The 20,601-nt window shown below is 42.8% G+C and overlaps 1 protein-coding gene across 2 annotated transcripts in view; it reads left to right on the top strand.

Moving 5' to 3' along the window:
* The window catches only part of GXYLT2 (glucoside xylosyltransferase 2), a 33,440-nt gene extending 13,455 nt beyond the window's left edge, over positions 1-19,985 (top strand). Inside the window, exons 2-7 of one of the 2 annotated variants that reach the window (XM_083724744.1) lie at positions 3,504-3,696; positions 4,012-4,143; positions 9,583-9,834; positions 11,777-11,900; positions 12,716-12,888; positions 14,240-19,985. In XM_083724744.1, coding sequence (XP_083580870.1) covers positions 3,504-3,696; positions 4,012-4,143; positions 9,583-9,834; positions 11,777-11,900; positions 12,716-12,888; positions 14,240-14,422 — 1,057 coding nt within the window. In that variant the 3' untranslated portion in view covers positions 14,423-19,985. The remainder of the gene's footprint in view (positions 1-3,503; positions 3,697-4,011; positions 4,144-9,582; positions 9,835-11,776; positions 11,901-12,715; positions 12,889-14,239) is intronic. The other variant, XM_083724745.1, reaches the window with a different exon arrangement.
* Positions 19,986-20,601: the final 616 nt, after the last annotated feature.

Raw genomic sequence — 20,601 nt, 5'->3', positions numbered from 1 at the left:
ATTAAGTACGTAACCAGAGGCACCACTGTACTGCTAGTAAGAGTCCCGCTGCTTTCTCCATTAGTTGTTTAAAAGGAAGCAAAGCTCTACAACATCCAGCCCTGGCAAGCCTTCAGGGCTAAAGTTGGCTCCAATGCCAGCTCTGTGGCACCAGACCCAAAGAACCTGTGGCCAGGAAGACAAGAAACCCCTTTTCCACCTTCTAGTACTTCAGGAGCAGAAGGAAGCACATTTCCACTCTGGGAAGATGCCAGGGGTAGTTTCTCTGTGATGCACATAGTTATTTTATTCCAGACTAGACCAAACTAAACACTATGTTAAGCCCCTTTAAAAAAAAAAAAAGCAAATAGCATCAGTGGGCGTGGGAGTGCAGGTAATTTTCAGAATCACAGCAGGTGGAAAGGGGATAGTTATTATTTATTACATTTTATTACCAACCTTATACTCTAAGGTCCTATGATGAGTTACAACAATTAAAACACAGCAGTACACAAAAATGTTTTAAGGTAACTTAAAATTACAGAAAAAAGGTGTGTCCTAAAAATTAATGTAAATGATTTAAACCTTTCTTCCCTGATGCAGCCTATTGAGATCAGTGTGGGTTTTTCTTTCCCAGGGCTCAAAACAAAAAGTAGTACTGTATTTTCCAGGAGTTCATTGTGCTGGGATGCCACCTTTGATTATTCAAGGCTATGCATAGCGTTAGTGTCCGTGCTTAAGGGCTGCATTGGTGGCACAAAAACACTCTTAGCATCGTAACATTAAGGTAATGAACAGCTGGGGTTTTCTACCTGCTTCGATTGTGGCACGCAGGGGTGAGCTATATCAAAGCTTTCATTTTCTGTGTACAGCTTGATTTAATGATGCAATTAAGAGTAAGCATAGGAGAAGTAGGCAAAAAGCAGTGCCACAAGAAAGGGGAAGGAGCACAATCCATGCAAGCAGCCAATTATGCACTTTAATAATTCAGCGGGTTTTGCACTAATTGGCTGGAAAGTAAATACTATTTGCATAAGTGTAGTGTGCCATTATTTATCCACTGCAAGAAATTGAGCTTTAATTAAGACAAAAGCCCGTAGACTTTTCAGCAATTAATGAAATATATTGCATTCTTGAACCAGTCAGGTACCAAACGCTTGTGTCCCTTAAGGCGCGAGAAGATTTATGTTGCAATACAGAGCAGCAGCTATTGCATGCAGACTTCATTTTAGTTTCGTTGGGGGTGGGTGGGAGAAGGGGGGGATCCATTCCGCTTACAAATGAAGTACCCTAGTTGCTGGACTGTTTATATCCTTGCACCAAGGGAGCCATGATTCTGTGTTGAGAATAAATTGTGCAGATGGATGACGTTGTTTTGCATAACATAGTTCCAAAGAGCATGATCGCTCTTTGCATTTCCACGTAATTTTGAATTTTGCAGAAAATGGTGGTGTGGAGCAGGATGAAGCCTTTGTAAGTAGCACAGAGGTAACAGAGAGGATATGAGGGAGGAGGGAAGTGTGATAGAAAGCCATGGAAGAAGTAGCTACGCTGGGCATATTAGAAACCTTTCTTCTGAACACTGAGGCCTTCGGTTTACATTCACTTTGTTTTAGGGATAGTTTCTTAAGAGTTCCCACATTCTCTTTTTGTACAATGCATCTGTTCTTTCTTCCCCTCTTGCCCACTTACAGGTTGCCCCCATTACAGGGATGGTTTTATCTCAGCTGCTCAGTCATTTGTCACATCTTGTTATTCATGAATAAACGATGGGTAGCTAATCTGTGGAGCGAACAAGTAGTAATTTTGAGAGCTGAGTTGTTGGCAGAGTGAGGATTGGGGTGAACAAATGACTGCTCTTGAGGCATAGGGAATCAAATAAGTAGGATGCAAGTCGGAAAGTTCCAGTGGGGGTAAGCATGGACCAATGGTACCAAATAGTATGGGAAACAGTCATATTAGAAAAACTAACCAAAAAACCGAAACTGACACAGGGTCAAAAGGAAGAAGACACCTTCACCCCGGTATGGCTCCTTTTTATCACATACAGAGCCCAGCAAGACAAGAATCCACCAGCAGCATACAAATAAATATGGCTAAACTGATTCAAAAACACCCACCCACCCCACTCACACATGAAAACAGAGTACACCACAGCCAATCACAAACAAACAACCACACCCTAAGCCAGGGGTCAGCAAACTTTTTCAGCAGGGGGGCCGGTCCAGTGTCCCTCAGACCTTGTGGGGGGCCATACTGTATGGGGGGGGGGGGAATGCAAGAGCACCATGAGCCCCGGTGGCTGATTACCTGTGTCTTGCAAGCGGCAGGGGCTGGTGGCGGTGAAGGGATGATGAGCGGTGCGAAAGGGCTGGCTCTGGAGAGGGGCTGCTTAAAATTGCACTCAGCCAACGGCAGCTCAACAAAGCCCACCCCCCTTCCTCCTTTAGGCAGGGCAGGGAGAAGCCAGGAGGAGGGAGGGAGGAGGCGCAGGCGCCGCCGTGTGAGGGAGAGGGAAAGAATGTGTGCGCTGGAGATTCACACGGCAATTCCCAGACCGTCCGTAGGCCAGATCCAGAAGGTAATTGGGCCTGATCTGGCCCGCTGGCCTTAGTTTGCCAACCCATGCCCTAGGCCAACCCCAGCCTCTCTCACCACCAAAGAAACATTGCCACCCGACCCCACCCCCATCCACCATGGACCCCTCCACCTCTCCCCCCCCCTTTTCTTACTAATGTAACACTCATGTCTCAACAAATGAAACTGATCTGTAGAAAATGTAACTTGAAAAAAGGCACTGCAGACACTTTTGTAAACCAAGAAATCTTTAATAAAAAGATACATTTTTTTTTAAAAAAAGAAAGGTTCCAGTGTTTTTGTATTACGTCCTCCTCCTCTCATGGTTGCAGGAGTCACTCAGCAAAGAGCTCCGCAAGTTCACTCCAAAATCTCCTGAAAACTTGTGCCTGCATGTTTGCAAGCGTATCTCTGCAATCAGAAAGGGCTGCTGACCAGATGTGAGAGTCCATTCGGCATTTGGCACCGGCGACGCTTCCTGTAACATTTGAAGCCACCCAGACTCTTACTTGACAGCCAGAGTTACATTTCTGAATTTGCTATTTGAACCTGAAACTAAAACCAAGCTGTACATAAGGAAACACTTGTGATGATGGAAGATAAGAAAGGAAAGATTTTAGCACCTTAAAACTGATTAGGTCACATGATTAAAATTACCCTGGCATGCTCTTCGAATCCAGTCCAAGATCACAGCTCCCTTGGAAAGTGGTGGACTCTCCTTCCTTGGAAGTTTTTAAGCAGAGGTTGGATGGCCCTCTGTCATGGATACTTCAGTTGAGATTCCTGCCTTGCAGGCGTTGAAATGGATGACCCTCTGGGTCCCTTCCAGCTCTACAGTTCTCTGGTTCTTTTTATATTTGCAGTATTGTGCTTATTTAATGTAAAACCTCCAAAGATGATTATTTTTGTCTCACTCAAGTGCATTTTTAAAATGTATATATTTTTAGGAGACCAAAGGACCAGAAGCATTCTGCAGCCCCGCTCTCATCTCCGCAGTGGATGCATCTTGCGGTTGTAGCATGTGGCGACCGGCTGGAAGAAACTCTGGTCATGCTGAAATCAGCAGTTCTCTTTAGCTACAGGAAACTCAAATTTCACATCTTTGCTGAGGATTCCCTGAAACCTGAATTTGAGAGGAAAGTGAGTCCCCTGCTATATTTTCTTTCTTTCTTTCTTTCTTTCTTTCTTTCTTTCTTTCTTTCTTTCTTTCTTTTTAAAGAAACACCAACCAAATCTAGATCTTTGATTATAAGCTTGCAGATTCACTTGGAAATGCTCTGACAGCCACAAGTTAATGAGCGGATAAACTCTTTTCTAGTAGTGAGCCCTCAATAAAGCTCTGCCTGAGTAAGAGCTTTGTTTTAATTTGTTTGACTTTGTAGAGCAATAGCATTTCCCACAAAACAGCCTCTCAGGAATTCTAATCCCCCTCACTTTCCTCCTTGTGCTTTTCAGCTACAGGAATGGCCCCCTTCGTACACAAAGAAGTTTGAATATAATGTCTACCCAATCGCCTTTTCAGTGGGAAATGCTCAGGAATGGAAAAAATTATTCAAGCCATGTGCAGCCCAGCGGCTCTTTCTCCCGGTAAGGCACTTGGGCGAAGGCCACAACCCTAGCCCCACTTTCCTAGGAGTAAGCCACATCAAAGTCAGTGGGACATTCTTCTGAGTAGATGTGCTGAGAACTGCAGCCTGAGGTAGCTGAACCCAAGAAACTGCATTGGCCTTAGAAATGTTGAGACCTCCCTCACGCACAAATTGAAACGGTCCGTTTGCTTGTAGACCTGTCAGACAGCTCCTCCTCTTCCACCATCTTTCCAAAAGCCCAGCAAGGTGCCAGTCTCAGTGATGTTTTGTTTTGTTTTATGTTGGGGAGCACTTAAAAAGCCCCCCTTCTTAAGGCCCTAGCAGGTGAGGGTTTTGCTCCACAGGAGGACAAACCCCCTGCTGCGAGTGACCAGTGCTTCCTTCCCAGTTAATGCTTATTTGTGTTCAGTGTTCAGGTTTTTAACATCATGGCCCTAACACTCACCTGCTATTTACTGGTGCATGCAGAGAAGCAGACAGCAGGCAAGATTGAGGTGCTTTCAGCTGTAGCAGGGCTGGGTCGCAGAGGCTGACAAGCAAGTAGCCAAAAGACCACCTCCTTCCCATAAAACCCCCTTGGGTGCTAAGGTCGACAGAAGGGAGCACTCTTGGTTCCATTCACCCCCAGAAGCACCTCCTTACCCTAGCATTTGACACACAAGAAGTATACACTACGATTGCATCTTACACTTGCAAGGGTTCCATATATGTGCAAACTCAAAAAAACTCAGACCCAGGGGATTCTGGAGCTGGTGTTAGGTCCCCGGGGATGCTCTTGCAAGATCTTACAGGACCATCTGAGATCTTGTGGGAACATCCCAGACTTGGCATGTTGAGAGGGCCTTGTTTCCCAAGCAAGGTGGACAGCTTAAAAGCTCCTTTTTTCATGCTGAGTTTTTCTGCAGCAAAAAGAGCTTTTAATCTCTCCGCCTTGCTTGCATTTAATTTGCAGTTTTTTCAGTCAGCGGCCCTCAACCGCTGTTGAAATTGCGTGAGTTAAATGTGTGTAAGGCATGATCGCACTGTATTTTCGGGAGTCACCCTGTGTTTTTTGTGCGTGATTGAATTTTTAATTGCAAGTTTCGAAACTGCATTATAAATTGTGGAAACCTGCCCTGGTCCCTTAGGGCGAAATAGTTGTAACAATAGCTAGTCTGTAACAGTGCTCGTCTGATGTAAAGATCTGGGACCACACATCACAGGAACCGGAGCCAAGACTGAAGGCTAAGTGGCAGGGCCTAGGCCAGAGAGCATGTAACCCAGGCTGTTCTTTCCTCCAGCACTGATCTAAAACCTACTGTGATCTGAAACACTCTGTTGTTGAACAGAGCGCTGCCGTGCTTCTGAGGCCTTGCACTCCAGCAAGATTGGCATGACCCCTGCTGTCTCTGGGATTGATGTGCGGCGAATATTTGACACCTAGAAAAATGTTGTATGGTGTGCTTGGAGTATGTATTTGGAAGCTTCCAGTTGGAGCAGAGGTTTCTGTCTTCTTCCTCTCTTTAATCCAGCTGAGATGGCTTCTTAGCCCCATGTGTACACATCAAGGCAAAAGAAAGATGAGTAAAGGCGAAACAGCAGTCTTTTAATCTGGCCAGTTCTGTTGCTGCTTGCTACACTTACGTGGACTTGCCTTGCCCAGCTTTGGTCTTCTGCGGGCCTTCTTTTAAAAAAAGGGGGGGGATAGAAAACAGATGCTCCACCACTGAGCTACAGCTCTTCCCCACAACCTTAAGTTTAACCTAAAACTATTGGGTAAAGGTGCCGACTCTGGGGTTGTGACGCTCATCTCGCTTTATTGGCTGAGGGAGCCAGCGTACAGATTCCGGGTCATGTGGCCAGCATGTGGCGAACCAGAGCAGCGCACGGAAACGCCGTTTACCTTCCCGCCAGAGCGGTACCTATTTATCTACTTGCACTTTGACGTGCTTTCGAACTGCTAGGTTGACAGGAGCAGGGACCGAGCAATGAGAGCTCACCCCGTCACGGGGATTTGAACCGCCAACCTTCTGATTGGCAAATCCTAGGCTCTGTGCTTTAACCCACAGCGCCACCCGCGTCCCTTTTAAAAACTATTGTGACAAACCTGCAAATTCTGTACCTTGCTAGCAGGCAGATGCTCCAGCTTCTCATTAGGCATAGCAAGCACTTAGCAGCAGCAGCGGTTTTACATGTGATGCCTGCCCAAGCATACAAAGAACATCATGAAGTTATTAACTAACTTCCTCACTGCAAAACCTGGAACTGGAGCCTTATCAACAAACACCACCTGGGATGAGTTGTAGACAGCACCGGTCATTCCCAGGATGTATCTCAAGAGAACAAGCTGGCTCATATGTACTATAGAGAGTGAAAAGGTCCCAGAACGTTGGCATTCTGCAACCAGAGATGTTTTCTTCGAAGAACCGCGGCATCAAATTACAGCTTCAGCCCATGTCCTTGCTCCTTGCTGCTTGTTTCAAGGAACGGTTCCTTCGTTTTGAAATAATAGTGTTAGTTGCCAGTCAATAAAAAGCACAGTTTGTTTCTCTCCCCTCCTCCATCCCTCCAGTATAATAAGTACTATGTGTTTTCTGACAGACATAATATGTTATTTTCTCACAACATAGCCCTTATTTTGGAGCTCTTTGAGTGGCAACCCTATCACCAGCCCATAGCTATCATATGTAAAGATGGGAGTGAATTTTGGTCATGCCTGCCTTTTAAGCAACAAATAGTTCTCTGTCACAGATTGGTTGCCAGTTCGTGGAGTTAAAAGGGGGGGGGGTGTCCTCTGCTTATAGCAGCTTTGTGACAGGGGAAATAAGCTATCTTCTGTCCCTGCAGCACTGCAACAACTACTGACCCTCTCCCGTCATAAATCGGCTAAAGGCATATAAGAGCTTACCCTCCGACCAGGAGCCAGGAACCCGTGTCATGGGATTGTTTAAATTTTAGCAAAACCTAATGATCTCAGAGTTCTTAGCTCTTGCTTGGCCAAATCTTTGATTAACTGGATCTCATCCAAGGAAGAGTTTGGCCATTCTAGGAGGGGTTTGCCTTAATAAACCCATGCTCAAACACCTGTCCCTAAATTGCCTAGCCTTAAAGTTCATCCAACGATATTTGACTAGTCTCAAATGTTGGTGCGTTTAAAACGGGGCGGGGAATGGTGATACTGGAGAGGCCACGATAAATGGCAGTCGTGACTTTGCCAGAAGTTTTCTAGATTCTGCTGCAACAATACGTATGTGTTGGAGAGACTGGGAAAGAATCTGTGCAAAATAATGAGGGTGTGGGGAAAGCTGTGAAAGAAGTGCAATTTGTGTTCAGAATTGTGCCGCAGAAGTGACACCATGGTCATAAGTGGAGTAAAGCACATTGTCTTAATTGCAGCTTTTCTGTAGAAGTGTCTCCTGTATAGAACACTAACTTACTCTACCAGTTGTGGAGCATGTGCCGCAGATCAAAAACAAAGCCAAAGATAAAACAAAGTTTTTTTTAAAAAAACATACAAAAAATGCCTCTCCATATCCATTAAATAGGCTGGAATATTTTCTCCAGAATAGGTTGCCTAAATTATTTATTGATGCATTCCAATAGTCTGGATCAGGGATGTCCAACCAGTAGATTGCGATCTGCCGGTAGATCCCTGGCTGATCCTGGTAGATCGCTGGATCCTTATCGTGTACAAAAAATTAAGGGAAAACACTTAAAAACACTGTGCATTCTCCCCCCCAAAAAAACTCAACAACCCTGGGCAATCCACCTACCCTACGCACACTCCTCCTCCCTCCAATGACAATTGATAGGTCACTGCCAGTTTTTTATACTGGGAGTAGATTGCAGTCTCTTGGGAGTTGGACATGCCTGGTCTATATCTTCCAATAAAACAGATATTAATTTTATTTAAGAGCCAAAGTTACTTATTTTTGTTTATTTCAACCCTTTTCTCCCTGCCCCACCCCCACTTTCATGCTTGGAAGCTTTGGGCAATAATATCTTGAGCGCCTAATTGCAGAAGTGGAAAATGCTCTTATTAAATTTGAAATTCAAATACTGAGACCTCAAGGGTAATCTAATGACAATCAAGGCTTTTCCTCTGCTGAATATGTCCCACGAGTGTCTTTTTAGCAAAGTAAATGTGACCACGCACTTTGAGGCATGCTATTTTTATGCCAATTTAAAAGCGCACAGGTTTGTTATGTGTCACATTCTCTTCTTCCAAGGTGATATACATGGTACATCCACTCTCCCCATTGCAGGTCTGGGGAAGAGTGGGAGTCTTCCTCAATATCACCATGTGCACTGCATATAGGGGGAATTTCAACCACGGTTTCTTCCCACACCTGAGCCATTCTGCTGACCATGGAATAAGAGAGTTTTGTGGGAAAGAAGGCAAACAAAGGGAGGGATTTTCTGCATCATTAGGAGAGAAGGAAAGTAAAATGGGAAAGGAACGCTCCGCTGCTTTTGAAGAAATATTGAAACCCCCACACAAGTGTGTTTTTTTTAATAATTCAATTACTGAAATTATGAATGGATACGTACAGAGCCAAGCGTCCACAAGAGGGCACACTGTGAACAAGAATCAACAGCCTGATTGTTATTATCCCTTTCGAGATATCCAGGTAACTCGTGCATCAATCTTATCTCTCATTTCCAGCACTTCAAAAGTTACTTTGAAAAGCCACAGCCAGTCAGAGTAGACATACCAGGGTTCTGAATATGTTCAAACAATTATCTTTTTTTTGCTAATTCTACATTCATACCACACAGTGGATTCTGGCCCTTTAGGAAGGTTCTTTTTTCAGAGTAATTCATGCGATCAGGTGGTGACAATTCAAGTGGTGACAATTATCAGAAGGCAGCCTGAAAATATAAAAATCTTTATCACAAATGTGCCTCTCCATAGGGTGGTCTTTCCCTTGCCTGAAATGAGGACCACCATTTAAAAACCCACCGCGCAGCCAAGCTGTTACCTGATTATATGAGTTGGCCCCATCGTCTGTCAGTACAAACTGAAACTAGTCTTGTCCTTTTAGCAAATTTTTAAAAACGTGTTTTGTTGTTTATATTGATTTTGTTGCTATGAAGCTTCATGATGTGAGATTTACTTTTATTATTTCTTGTTAGTTATTTCTTAAAACCAAACTATAAGAAATGCTTCAAATGAAAATCAAGGAACGTTCCCTGTGGCAAACCCCTCATTCCACCATGTTCTCATGCTCCCTAATTCTCTTGAGCGCCAGAACATACTAGTTGGCTCACTTCATCCAGTTGACCTTGAGGAGCTTATTTATATTGAATGTCTCTGTACATCAAAATGGTATGTTCTTTTGTGTCTTGCATGTATACACAGTGAATGAGTTCTTGGCCTGTAATCTGTCTTCTTTGGCCTTCCTGACGTTGATGCTTGTTTGTTTTTCCCTACACCCCTTACCTTAAAACCCCAAAGACGATTTTAAAAGATGTAGATTCCCTTTTGTATGTGGACACAGATGTCCTATTTTTGCGACCCATTGATGACATCTGGGGCTTCCTGAGAGCATTCAATTCCACGCAGCTGGCTGCCATGGCTCCAGAACACGAAATACCAAAGATTGGCTGGTACAGTCGGTTTGCTCGCCACCCATATTACGGAGTGACTGGGGTAAATTCTGGAGTCATGCTGATGAATTTAACCCGTATTAGGAATGCCCAGTTCAAGGTAAGAATGGCTTTTGATTTGTTTGTTTTGTTTCAGAAACACTTTTCTCTCCCACGTCAACTGGGGATTGTGTTATGTACTGAAGTTCTCACCCTGGGCCAGCAGGGGGATACTGTAGATAGTTATGCAAATAAGGGATCGAAAGTGACGTTCAGTGATTGGATAGTTTTAGAAAATTGTTACTGTTACATTGTACTGGAGCTCTATATAAGCAGGCTGACTGAACCCTTCAGTTCAGTTCTGTTCTGGCCTGTGAATAAACAAGAGCTGTTTGAAGAATCGCTGTGTCGTCTGATATGTTCACCCACTACTTAACAGATTGGTTTCCACTCCTACGTGTATAAAACCTCCTCACGGTTTTATACAAATGATTTCCCACTGATTGAAAAACCAGCTTGGACTGCTGTTTTCCGAGGAATGTGCTTTGACTGACAGAATCAGTCCACTGGCTTCTCAAATTGGCCCAGAGTAGCATACCCAAATGTTAGTTAACTTGAGAGGCTTGTCACTGTAGGTCTTCAAATGCTGTCACACTGAGGACATCACTGGTGCGCCTTTGTCACTACTGCTGGTGCATTTCACATCTTCCTGCCCGCTGGATTAAGAATGGGCACTATCCAATTAAATTGTTGCATGCGTGGTGATTTCTGAGCGTGCCACCGAACTTCCCCTCCCTCTGCTCCCTTCTGCACCTCACCCTCCAAATCTAATCTAGGGTTCCCCAAACCTCTGGGGCAGCTTGGGGCACAGTGCAGTGGGAGAGGGAGGAAGTCACGGTCTTGGAAGTCGTTCCATGTGTGCAATGACTTAGTTGCATACAACTCTGCATATTCTTCAGGCAATGTTCCTACCATCATCTCAGAGGACTTCAGGTTTCATCCATGGATGCAAACCGTCCACCAAAAGATTGCAGAATCCTCAGATGTGACCTTAGTACTGGGGATCATAGGAACCTGCCTTATACCAGGTCAAGCTGTTTGTCCATCAGGATCAAGTGGGGAACAGACTCCCTTGGAAAAGTGGTGGACTCTCCTTCCTTGGAGATTTTAAAGCAGAGGTTGGGTAGCCATCTGTCATAGCAGCTTTAGCTGAGATTCTTGCATTTAGGGAGGCTTTTAATGTTTTATTTATTGTGGTATTTTAATATTTTGATGGAAGCCGCCCAGAGTGGCTGGGTAAGCCCAGCCAGATGGGCGGGGTATAAATAAATAAATTATTCTTATTCTTATTATTGACTAGATGACCCTCCCAACTTTACACTTCTAAATCCAGTATTTGCTCAGACTAGCAGTGACCTTTCATAACACCCCCTATTCAGTTCTTTCAACTGGAGATGCGAGATTAAATCTAGCCCTTCATGAAAAGTACATGTTTTGCCACTGAGCTATGGCATCTTCCTGTAAAATGATTAAAGCTACAGTAAAATAGCAGAGCTGCTCTGGAGGCTTTTTCCAGGACCCAGTAGGGACCACCTGCTGAGCCTCTCTGGCTTTGAGCCAACTTTCTTCTCTATGAAATGGTAAATGCAAATGTTGACATAATAAGAGTAAGCAAGTGTATTGTGTTCAAGCTCTGTTGCTTCATGTTTTATTTAATTGCATGCATGCGAATCATGATACCACTTGGGGCACAGAAAAAGGAGGTTCGAATCCACGCTTCTGAGCGCTTTTGGATTTGAGGGCCTCTCAGGGTCAGCCAAATGAATGGTCAGTTGAGGATATGGAATCACATTATCTGAAGGGAGAGCTTGCATGCTGGCAGTCTACACGGTTCCCCTTCGCTGGCTCCCTGTTCCAGCATGAAGGGCAATTTTTCCTTTCTGTGCTGTTTGGTTCCAGGAACAGTGAAAAAGGTTGCTGCTCAGCACTGCTACGCCTTCCTCCTGCTGTGATTTCTGCTGGTTTCTACTTTTCTTTCTTTATCGTTTATTCCTGCCTTTCAGAACAGCATGATACCGACAGGCTTGACATGGGAGGAGATGTTGTACCCTTTATACCAAAAGTACAAAAACTACATAACATGGGGAGACCAGGACTTGCTCAACATAATTTTTTACTTTAATCCAGGTACACGGTGCACAGACTCTATATTATAGACATGTGTATATTATTATTATGTATTATTATTATTATTATTATTATTATGTCTCGTTGGAATATGTGACAGGGTGGTGTGTATAGACTCTGCCTCATTGGCCTGTGCTGCCAATCCTGTGGATGAGAACAGATTGTGATTGTTTTATTGATGGAAAGTGATAGACAATCACTTGCATTAAATAATTAAATAAATTAAATAAATAAATAAACCCCCCCTCACCCACTTCATGCATTCTCTGCATGGTAGCTATAACCATGCTGTGAGCTGTTAGCTGTTGCATGGCTCAAGCCCAAAGGCAAAATATTGCCATGGTACTATAGAGGAAGGAAGGGCCCTGGAATGACCATCTTGCTGTGTGAGTAGGGCCAGGAAGTGATCTACCCCCTTTTTGGGGGGTCAAGTCAAAATTATTGAGCTTTTTTCAGGAAGGCCCATTTTTAAGGGTTCAGGTCAAAGTTGTAGGGCTTTTTAGGGGTGGAGGAAAGCCCCATCTTTTGGGGGTGCAGGGCAAAAATGTTGAGCTTTTTTTAGGGGAGCCAAACTTCTTGAGCTGCTTTGGGGGGAGCCAGTGATCTACCAGAGACATCCAGTGATCACGACCTACCTGTTGGACGTGCCTGGAATAGCAGACACATGATTCGTTTCCAGATTGTGTAGCTTTCCTTATTTCAGAATTTCTGGTAACATTTTGAAGGTTTTGTGTTTTTTGCCAATTTCTAGATGTTGATTAGTAATTGTTGTCATTCTCCCCCCCCCCCTTCTTTGCTCAAATTGGGCTTTCTAGAGTGTCTCTATCTGTTTCCTTGCCAATGGAACTATCGACCAGATCATTGCATGTATGGCAGTAACTGTAAAGGAGCAGAGGAAGAAGGCGTTTCTATTCTACATGGGAACAGAGGTGTCTACCACGATGACAAACAGCCTACTTTCAAAGCACTCTATGAAGTGATACGTGATGTAAGTGTTGCCCCGCCCAGGGAGACAGTCTCATGCCATGTTCTTACATGTGATACGGTGCATCTAGTTGTATTACCTTATGCCTTGCATTTCTGTTTTCCTGCAAAGAGCTCAAAGCAGCATAAACGGTTTCTTCCCCCACTATTTTAGCCTCACAACACAACCCTGTGTGATGGGCCTGTTTTCACAGCAGGCAGTTTGTTGTGGAATAGCAACACTTATGTGTGTGTGTGTGTGTGTGTGTGTGTACTTGGTTAAACATCATTAACAAAGCATCTTCTTTATGTTTCCCCCCTGCTCAGGTTCTGTTCTCCACCTCACCCTCACCAGTAGTTTGAAAGACCCCTTATTTATCTAAGTGGAATAGTTGTGTAACTTCCCCAAATGTAGATCATGTTTCTGTTTCACCTAGGTTATGGCCTGTATAGATTGCTCATTCATTTTTTCTAAATTTCCTTCTAGCCATTTCATTCACCATGCTCCACAATCTCCTCTCTAGGAACCAACTCTGTCGCTTTAACTCCTCACTTTCCAAACAAAATTGCCTTTATTGCCTTTTCTTTTCTATGCCCCACCCTCCCCAGTAAGAGAGGGGAATAGTGATCTGAAGCTCACTGAGTAGGAAACTGAGTATTTAAACCTATTCCCACACACAATGGAGCCAGTACAGATAGACCCATGTTCTAGCTGCAGTGCAGCCCAGTAAGCCTCACCAGCCTCAACACACAGGCCTAGATCCAAAAAAGTCCAAACTCAGTTCAGAATCTGCAGTAGCTTGAGATGGCACCACACCAACTTAAACAGATTGTCCAAATTGTTGAGTACTGTGGTAGTAAAGTGGGAAGGATGAGACCTTTTTGGGGGAGGGGAAGATGTTCAGGTTAAGATCTTTGTGAAACACTCTCTCTCTCTCTCTCTCTCTCTCTCTCTCTCTCTCTCTGTGTGTGTGTGTGTGTGTGTCTGTATAAAATTCAATCTCTGGCATTTCACAATCCTGGGATAGGCTCTTCCCTAAGATCCTGTACACTATTGGTCAGAATTGATAGAACTGATAATTAGACAGATAGTGCAATTTGGTTCAGAGTTTCATATATTTTGATCAAGAAGCTTTGTGGGGAGAAACCGTCTTTTGGAGCTGGTAACTCTGCACAGAATAGGGTTGCATGAGAGGAGAGCACAACAGCAGCATATAATATTATCAGCTTACCACTGCATTGTACCACAGCGTGTCTTGACAGTCAAACTCCCTGCCTCCGTGTTAAAATTTATAGGAAAAACTCAGCAAAGCAATGATTGTCACTTGTCTGTCTTTTAATCCTTTTTCTTTAATTCTTTTTCTTTTGTTCTTTAGTTTCCCTTTGAAGACAATCTCTTCCAATCAATGTACTACCCTCTCCAGTCAAAATTCCTTGATACTGTACACACTTTATGTGGGCGAATTCCTCAGGTTTTTCTGAAACAAATCGAAAGAACCATGAAGAAAGTCTACGAAAGCCGGGTGATCGTTAACGTTGGAGCCAACTTCAGATTATAAGCGCAGCAATATATTTTGATACAGTTTTCATATTCTTATCCAGTCCTCCTAAGGGACATTAGGCTATTTTAGGCTGCAATCCTATACACACTTCCCTGGGAGCAAGTCCAACCTAACTCAGTGGGGCTTACTTCAGAGTAGGCATGTATAGGCCTGTGCTGTCAGACAGTTTGCAGCTTGAGCAAAAGTGCCAGTTGGGGTGTTAGTTTATTGGTTTGGTTTTAATGGTGTATACATACAGTTCACGAGGTTGATGATAATGAGAGTGGACATGGGTGAAAGTCTAGGAATTTCACTGGAAGATGTCGGGATTTTTCTGCAATTGATTGCTAAAGCATGGAGTCTGGACGTGTCCCATTTCAGAACATACAACTAAATTTTAATGTTTATGAGGTAGAAAAAATTAAATTTCAGCTGCCCAGGAAAATGAATGCCTTGAGGTAGGTAGAGACAGATACTGGGTGAACCCTGAATTTCTGTGAGAAGGTCACTTTCTTCCTCAAAGTCATTACTTTTACTTGAAAGAAATTCTGTTGACTATGTTTACAGGTATCACAAGTTTTACAGTGGCAGAGGAAGGAAATGCATTAACTTTTCCTAACATAATGAACTCGTTGCTCTTATCTCTTTACTTCCTAAAACTGATGTGGGGGACCTTTGGCCCTGCAGATGTTGCTGAACCACAACTCCCATCATCCCTGACCATTGGCCATGCTTGCTGGGGCTGAAGGGAGTTTTGGTTCAGGAAGATCTGGAGAGCCAAAGGTTCCTCATGCTTGTCCTAGATCTTATCAGTATTTTGGACCTTGATGCTTCCATCACAAACATCTTTCCTCTATTGTGGTTACCAAAGCTAGTGTAGGAAGTACCCATGAAATGCAAAAGTTTGTTAAGTTAACAGACTAGCACCAGAGCCAGCTACAGGGAAACAGTTTTGCGGCAATAACCATACCATAACAGCAATCTATCAACTGAGCATTAATTAGGATCAGTGTGTAGGCTGCTTCCTTTGAGCTGAACATTAAACTGAGGGAAATTCATCCTGGCTATACGTTTACATTGCACTGTTATATGTGAGACAGAGCTATCTATCTTCTCTACAGCAACAGGGGAACTTGCTGCTGCAGAAGTGCACTTGGTAGATTGTAGTCACTTGGAACATCTTCTCTGCAAGCCTCAATGGGTGAATTGAAGATGCATAAAACCCTTGCTCAACTCCTGTGCATTTGAAATTCAGTGTGGCTGTATAAGGGGCAGTTTATGAACTGTACAAAAATTAGGGGTGGAGTGGGAGAGATGTTAGGTTAGTAACAGATCTTGAAACAGGCTGATGATTTTGCCTTTTGGGTTTTTTAAAGTAAGCTGTAAGTAGATTTCATACTTGTCTAGGCCTGAGGACTTGGATCTGTTTTTCTGCTGCTAATAGCAAATGCCTACTAATTGCTATGGCACCAAGTTAGAGAGGCCAAGACCACCTGCTTGTGGTTGCTTTTGTCATGCCCAAGACCCCACTCCCCCAGAGATACATTTGTCCTCAAAAGTATATTATGGGTACTGTATAAATATATAGTGTCTCATTGGTTTTGAATACAAGCATTCTGATTTAGCAGCCGTCTTCCATGCACAGAAAACTGTTAATGACTTTTGCTACACAAAATAAATAAGGAGCTGCTCCACTGTTCTTTCTTACCACAGGGGATCCTGTGTAGGAAGTTCCTGTGTGTGGGTAACAAATGAGAACAAATGGTAGAATAAAAAGGCAGTAGAATAGATTCATCTATACAAAGTGTTGTCCATGTGGAAGTTGCTGCAGTGGCACAGTACAGTACAGCTAGTCAGTCGGCATTGCCGCCCTGCCCATGCACATCTCAAGGCTCATTCAGACTTGGAGAAGGTGAGCAAGCCATTTTCAGGGTCACATATATGCAGCCATTTTGTTTAAAGCATCACCAGCATTGGTAAGTCTCTGGCTCAACCACCTGCACTAGCCGATGCAAACTTCAATGGTGCAAAGAGGAGCATTTCTATGACTACAGCACCAACAGTAAATGAATGAACAGTGTTGATAGTGCAGTATATGACACTGTTATAATAAGTAGCAGTGTTATTCCAGCACCATCTCTTATCATTTCATAGTATTTATTGCCTCCCGTGGGAGAAATAATAACTTACTTTCTCTCCCTGCCAGTGTTTACACCACTAATGAGAATAGCAGGCACTGTTGGTGCTATTTGCTTGCCACATGTAGGTAAGATTGTATATAAAGGACCAAATGGGCAGTCTGATTAGCTAGTTGTTAAGGCGACATGGGACTCTTTGGTCATGACGCAACACAGAGTTAAGTGTTCCTACATTCATTAATCTCGATGGGCTTCAGCACGCTTATGTCTGTGACAGATTGTGCCTCACCTTCTTGGCAACAGGTGAATACAGCTGTACTTAGGAAGCAGAAGTGAAGGCTTGGAGTGCAATAACAGCCCCATTCCTGTGTGAAAACGCAGAATGCTGTCTTTGACAGAAATGGGATTGTACTGTTCCACCTGTAGAATTTGAAGAGCTGACAGAATGTCTGCTGTAATTCTCCCCTCAGCCACCCCCATGCATACTCTGTGCCGCCCCCAAACCTCCTGAAGGTTGAAGAGCCCTTCAGAACAGATTTGGGTAGACAATGTTCCATCATGCAATGAAAAATCCTTCCAGCGTTGGAACGTTCACCATAGCGCTACATGGAATACAACCTCAGGTTACTAAGCAGGTGTCTTTTAGAGATGTCCGATGTAGCGTATGGTTTCAGAACAAATTCTGATTATGTGCAGTTTCTTTGTGAAAGGGTTCCTGTCACCCTACGTATCTTTTAAGATTTCTGTGTGACACCTGAGAGCATGTTCATGTTTCAAGCTCTGAAAAGATCTTCAGTGTGTTCTGAAAATTCTGAAGCCTACCATGTTTCAGGTAAAATGGTCTACAACACAGAGGGAGAAGTGCAGTACAAGTAACTGCTACATACACAAACCTAGCATTTGATTCAGGCCAGTCTGATAAATGTGTGTGGTAATCTGATCTCGGACTCTGGAGAGGAGGACAGGTATGAAACTTCTGCTGAAATTCGGTAACGAATGCTGGTCATAGGCCTTCTGCTTTCAGAGTCAAACGTTTAAGTCATTTTCGTGTATTCAAATATCGAGTTCCAATTTCATGATTATGGTAAAGTAAATGAAGGAAGCAAAGGTCTTGAGTTGGGTGTGGAACAGGGATGGGTGTGACCCTCCAGAAATCGTTGGACTACAACTCCCATTATCCCTGACCATTGATAATGCTGGCTGGGGCTGATTGGAGCTGGAGCCACCAATATCTGGCTGGCAACAAGTCCCCTGCCCCTGTTGCAAAAGAAAGCATTCTCACTCCTGGTGCATGGTAGTTTTTCAGAAGCTGCAATGTTGTTTTGTATTTTTTTGTTTGTTTGTTTTTTACAAGGAAGCATATTTTCTCCAATGTCTGCCTTTGGTATATGAAGGATTTGGTTTAACATTAAAAACCATGCTGCACAATATTAATGAAATTATGCAAAAGAAATTGTTTTCCATATGCATTTTATTTGGGTTGGGAGGGTGTAGCCGCTAAAGTTCTTAAGGAGTTTTTTATATATATATTAAAAAAAACAATTATATAAATGTTTACTTTTTCGCATAGTAATTTATACTTTGCTGCAATTTATGGCACTATATCACATTTCCGTTTTTAACAATAGTTTGTTTTTGAAAGACTTTTATTAATATGCCAAACTCATTGCTGATTTCTTTGAAAAATGCTTCACTTATTATAAAATACTGGACATATACAGTTGTACCTTAGTTCTCGAACGGAAACCATTCCGGAAACCCGTTCGACTTCCGAAAACGTTCAAAAACTAGGCATGGCGTCCGATTGGCTGTAGGAGCTTCCTGCACTCAATCGGAAGCTGCGTTGGGCGTTCAGCTACTGAAAAACGTTTGCAAACCGAAACACACACTTCTGGGTTTGCGGTGTTCAGGAGCCAAAATGTTCAGGTCACAAAGCGTTAGAGAACCAAGGTACAACTGTATAAACTTCTTCCTCATCCCCATGTAGTATTACTATATTCTGAACTAGAATAATATTGCCAGAAGAGTATTTTCCACCTATTGTGATTTAGAAGGAGGAGGTGTCATCAGAATGCTTACTAAACCAATCCAGAAAAGGTCACAGTTTTAAAATATTTGCAGCAAATGCATCCATCTATTCCAACCTTGTTCTGGATGGGCTTGTGATGAAGCCACAGTCTGATTGATTCACCACCTACCTACCCATGAGCCGTTCATGATATGATGAGCTCACTGTGCATTAAATGCAGTCAGTGAGTGAGCAGCAAAATGCTAAGTGCTCAGTGGTGAGCACATATTTTATGTGCAGAATATCTCACGATCATCTCCCCGCATCTTAAGTTAAAAGGATCACAGGTGACGCCTTTAAGAACTGTCAGTCAGAATAGGGGGCACGAGGCTAGACAGATCAATAGCCTTACTTTATACATTCACACTGCACACCCCCAGGTGCAAAAAAAGACAAACCAGCATGCTAGCATGTGGCGCAAACAATATAATATAGCCTTGCACTCTTTAAATCTTACCTGTGGAAATAATTAAACGTACAATCCTAAGCATCCTTATGTATGCAGATTTAATTCAGTTGGAACCACTGTCCAGTCTTGGGCAGAATTAGGCGTGGTTCTTGTTTTCAAGCTTAGATGTGCCTAATTGTGCTGTCAAGCTGCAAATATGCTTATGATTTCAGCAACTGCCCAAACCTTATCTCAAAGGGTTTGGCTATTCAAGGTCAAGAGATCCTGTCGAGGGCAAAAGAAGCTATTTAGCATTAAGCTAGTGCATAACTAGCTACCTTGATCTGGGTGGCATTCCTCCAGTTGCTTTAGTATACTCAGCTAGACTCTATGACCTCGCTGGATTCCAAACGCCCAAGTACGAGTTGATGGAGGTTTGCCAAGCAAAAACTCCCGCCTTCCCATTTTCCCTGGTGTAAAACACAACACCTTAATAACTGTGCTGCCTCAACACTTGACATAAAAATAACCCCTACAGTCCATAGGACTTTTGAGTGATATGCTTCGGAATTGGGAAGTCCAGTCATGAAGTCTAGCATAAACTTTGTAAGCACAAATTATTTGAAATAATTTACTCAAGAATAGTAGTTGAGCAGAACTGAAATATTCAAGGTGTTTTAAAAAAAATTCTGCCAAGGTTGATCATTCCATTAGAACACTGGTCTTATGTAGCTATATGATTGCATGTGGAAAAACGATACAGATTTCAGTGGAAAGCAAAAAATGCTAATTGCTTTGTGTATGTATAGTTGCATAAGGTATGTCTATAAGGAATTGCAATCAGTGTCATGCTACTTAAGTGTCTTGTATATTTGTATTTGACAAGTGCACCAAATTTTTATAGCTCCTAAGGAGATGATTACAGTGCATTTCTAAGTCATATGCAATTTTAGGCTTACCGTGTAATTAAATGAACTTTTGAGCAAACCTCATATTTGAATAGCCTCTTTTTTTCCCTAGGAAAGAAAATTAAGTCTTCCAATAATCAGGGTGCCTATGTGTATGCAAACATAAAATTTTCCTATCCAGATACTCCCTTTTAAAATGGGACCTAATTCTTGATTTTAGTCGTTACCTGAAATATAAGACATGAAAGTGTTTTGTTGTTTTGTTTTTGAATATGCTTTTTATTAAGTTTTCATTTTAGATACACCAACACCAACAAACAAATATATCAAATCTTTTTACATCTATTTTACTTTATGCTCCATAGAGCCATTGACTTTCCTCCTTCCCTTCCACCGGTTTTCTTATTCCAATCTTTAATTCACAGTTTCATTAGTAAAAGACTAAACCATGACATAGGATTTATTTCAGTCCTGCTAATAAGACATGAAAGTGTTAATAGTGTAAGCAATCTGTGCAGTAGAACATACAGTGAAAGGTTCTTTACATGTAGGCTACTAGAGAGTGTAAACAAACGAGTCATAAGAAAGGGCAGAAGAACAGAACGTACAAGCAGAATGCGTGATGCATTCACAATATAAAGCCTTGCATGTATTTCAGGCTGTAGCACAGATTCCCCTCGTTATATGGAGGCAAA

The sequence above is a fragment of the Podarcis gaigeae genome (assembly GCF_964106915.1).
Source record: "Podarcis gaigeae genome assembly, chromosome: 2".
Lineage (NCBI taxonomy): Eukaryota > Metazoa > Chordata > Lepidosauria > Squamata > Lacertidae > Podarcis > Podarcis gaigeae.
Note: the sequence above shows the minus strand (reverse complement) of the source record. Positions and strands in the feature narration are given on the sequence as shown.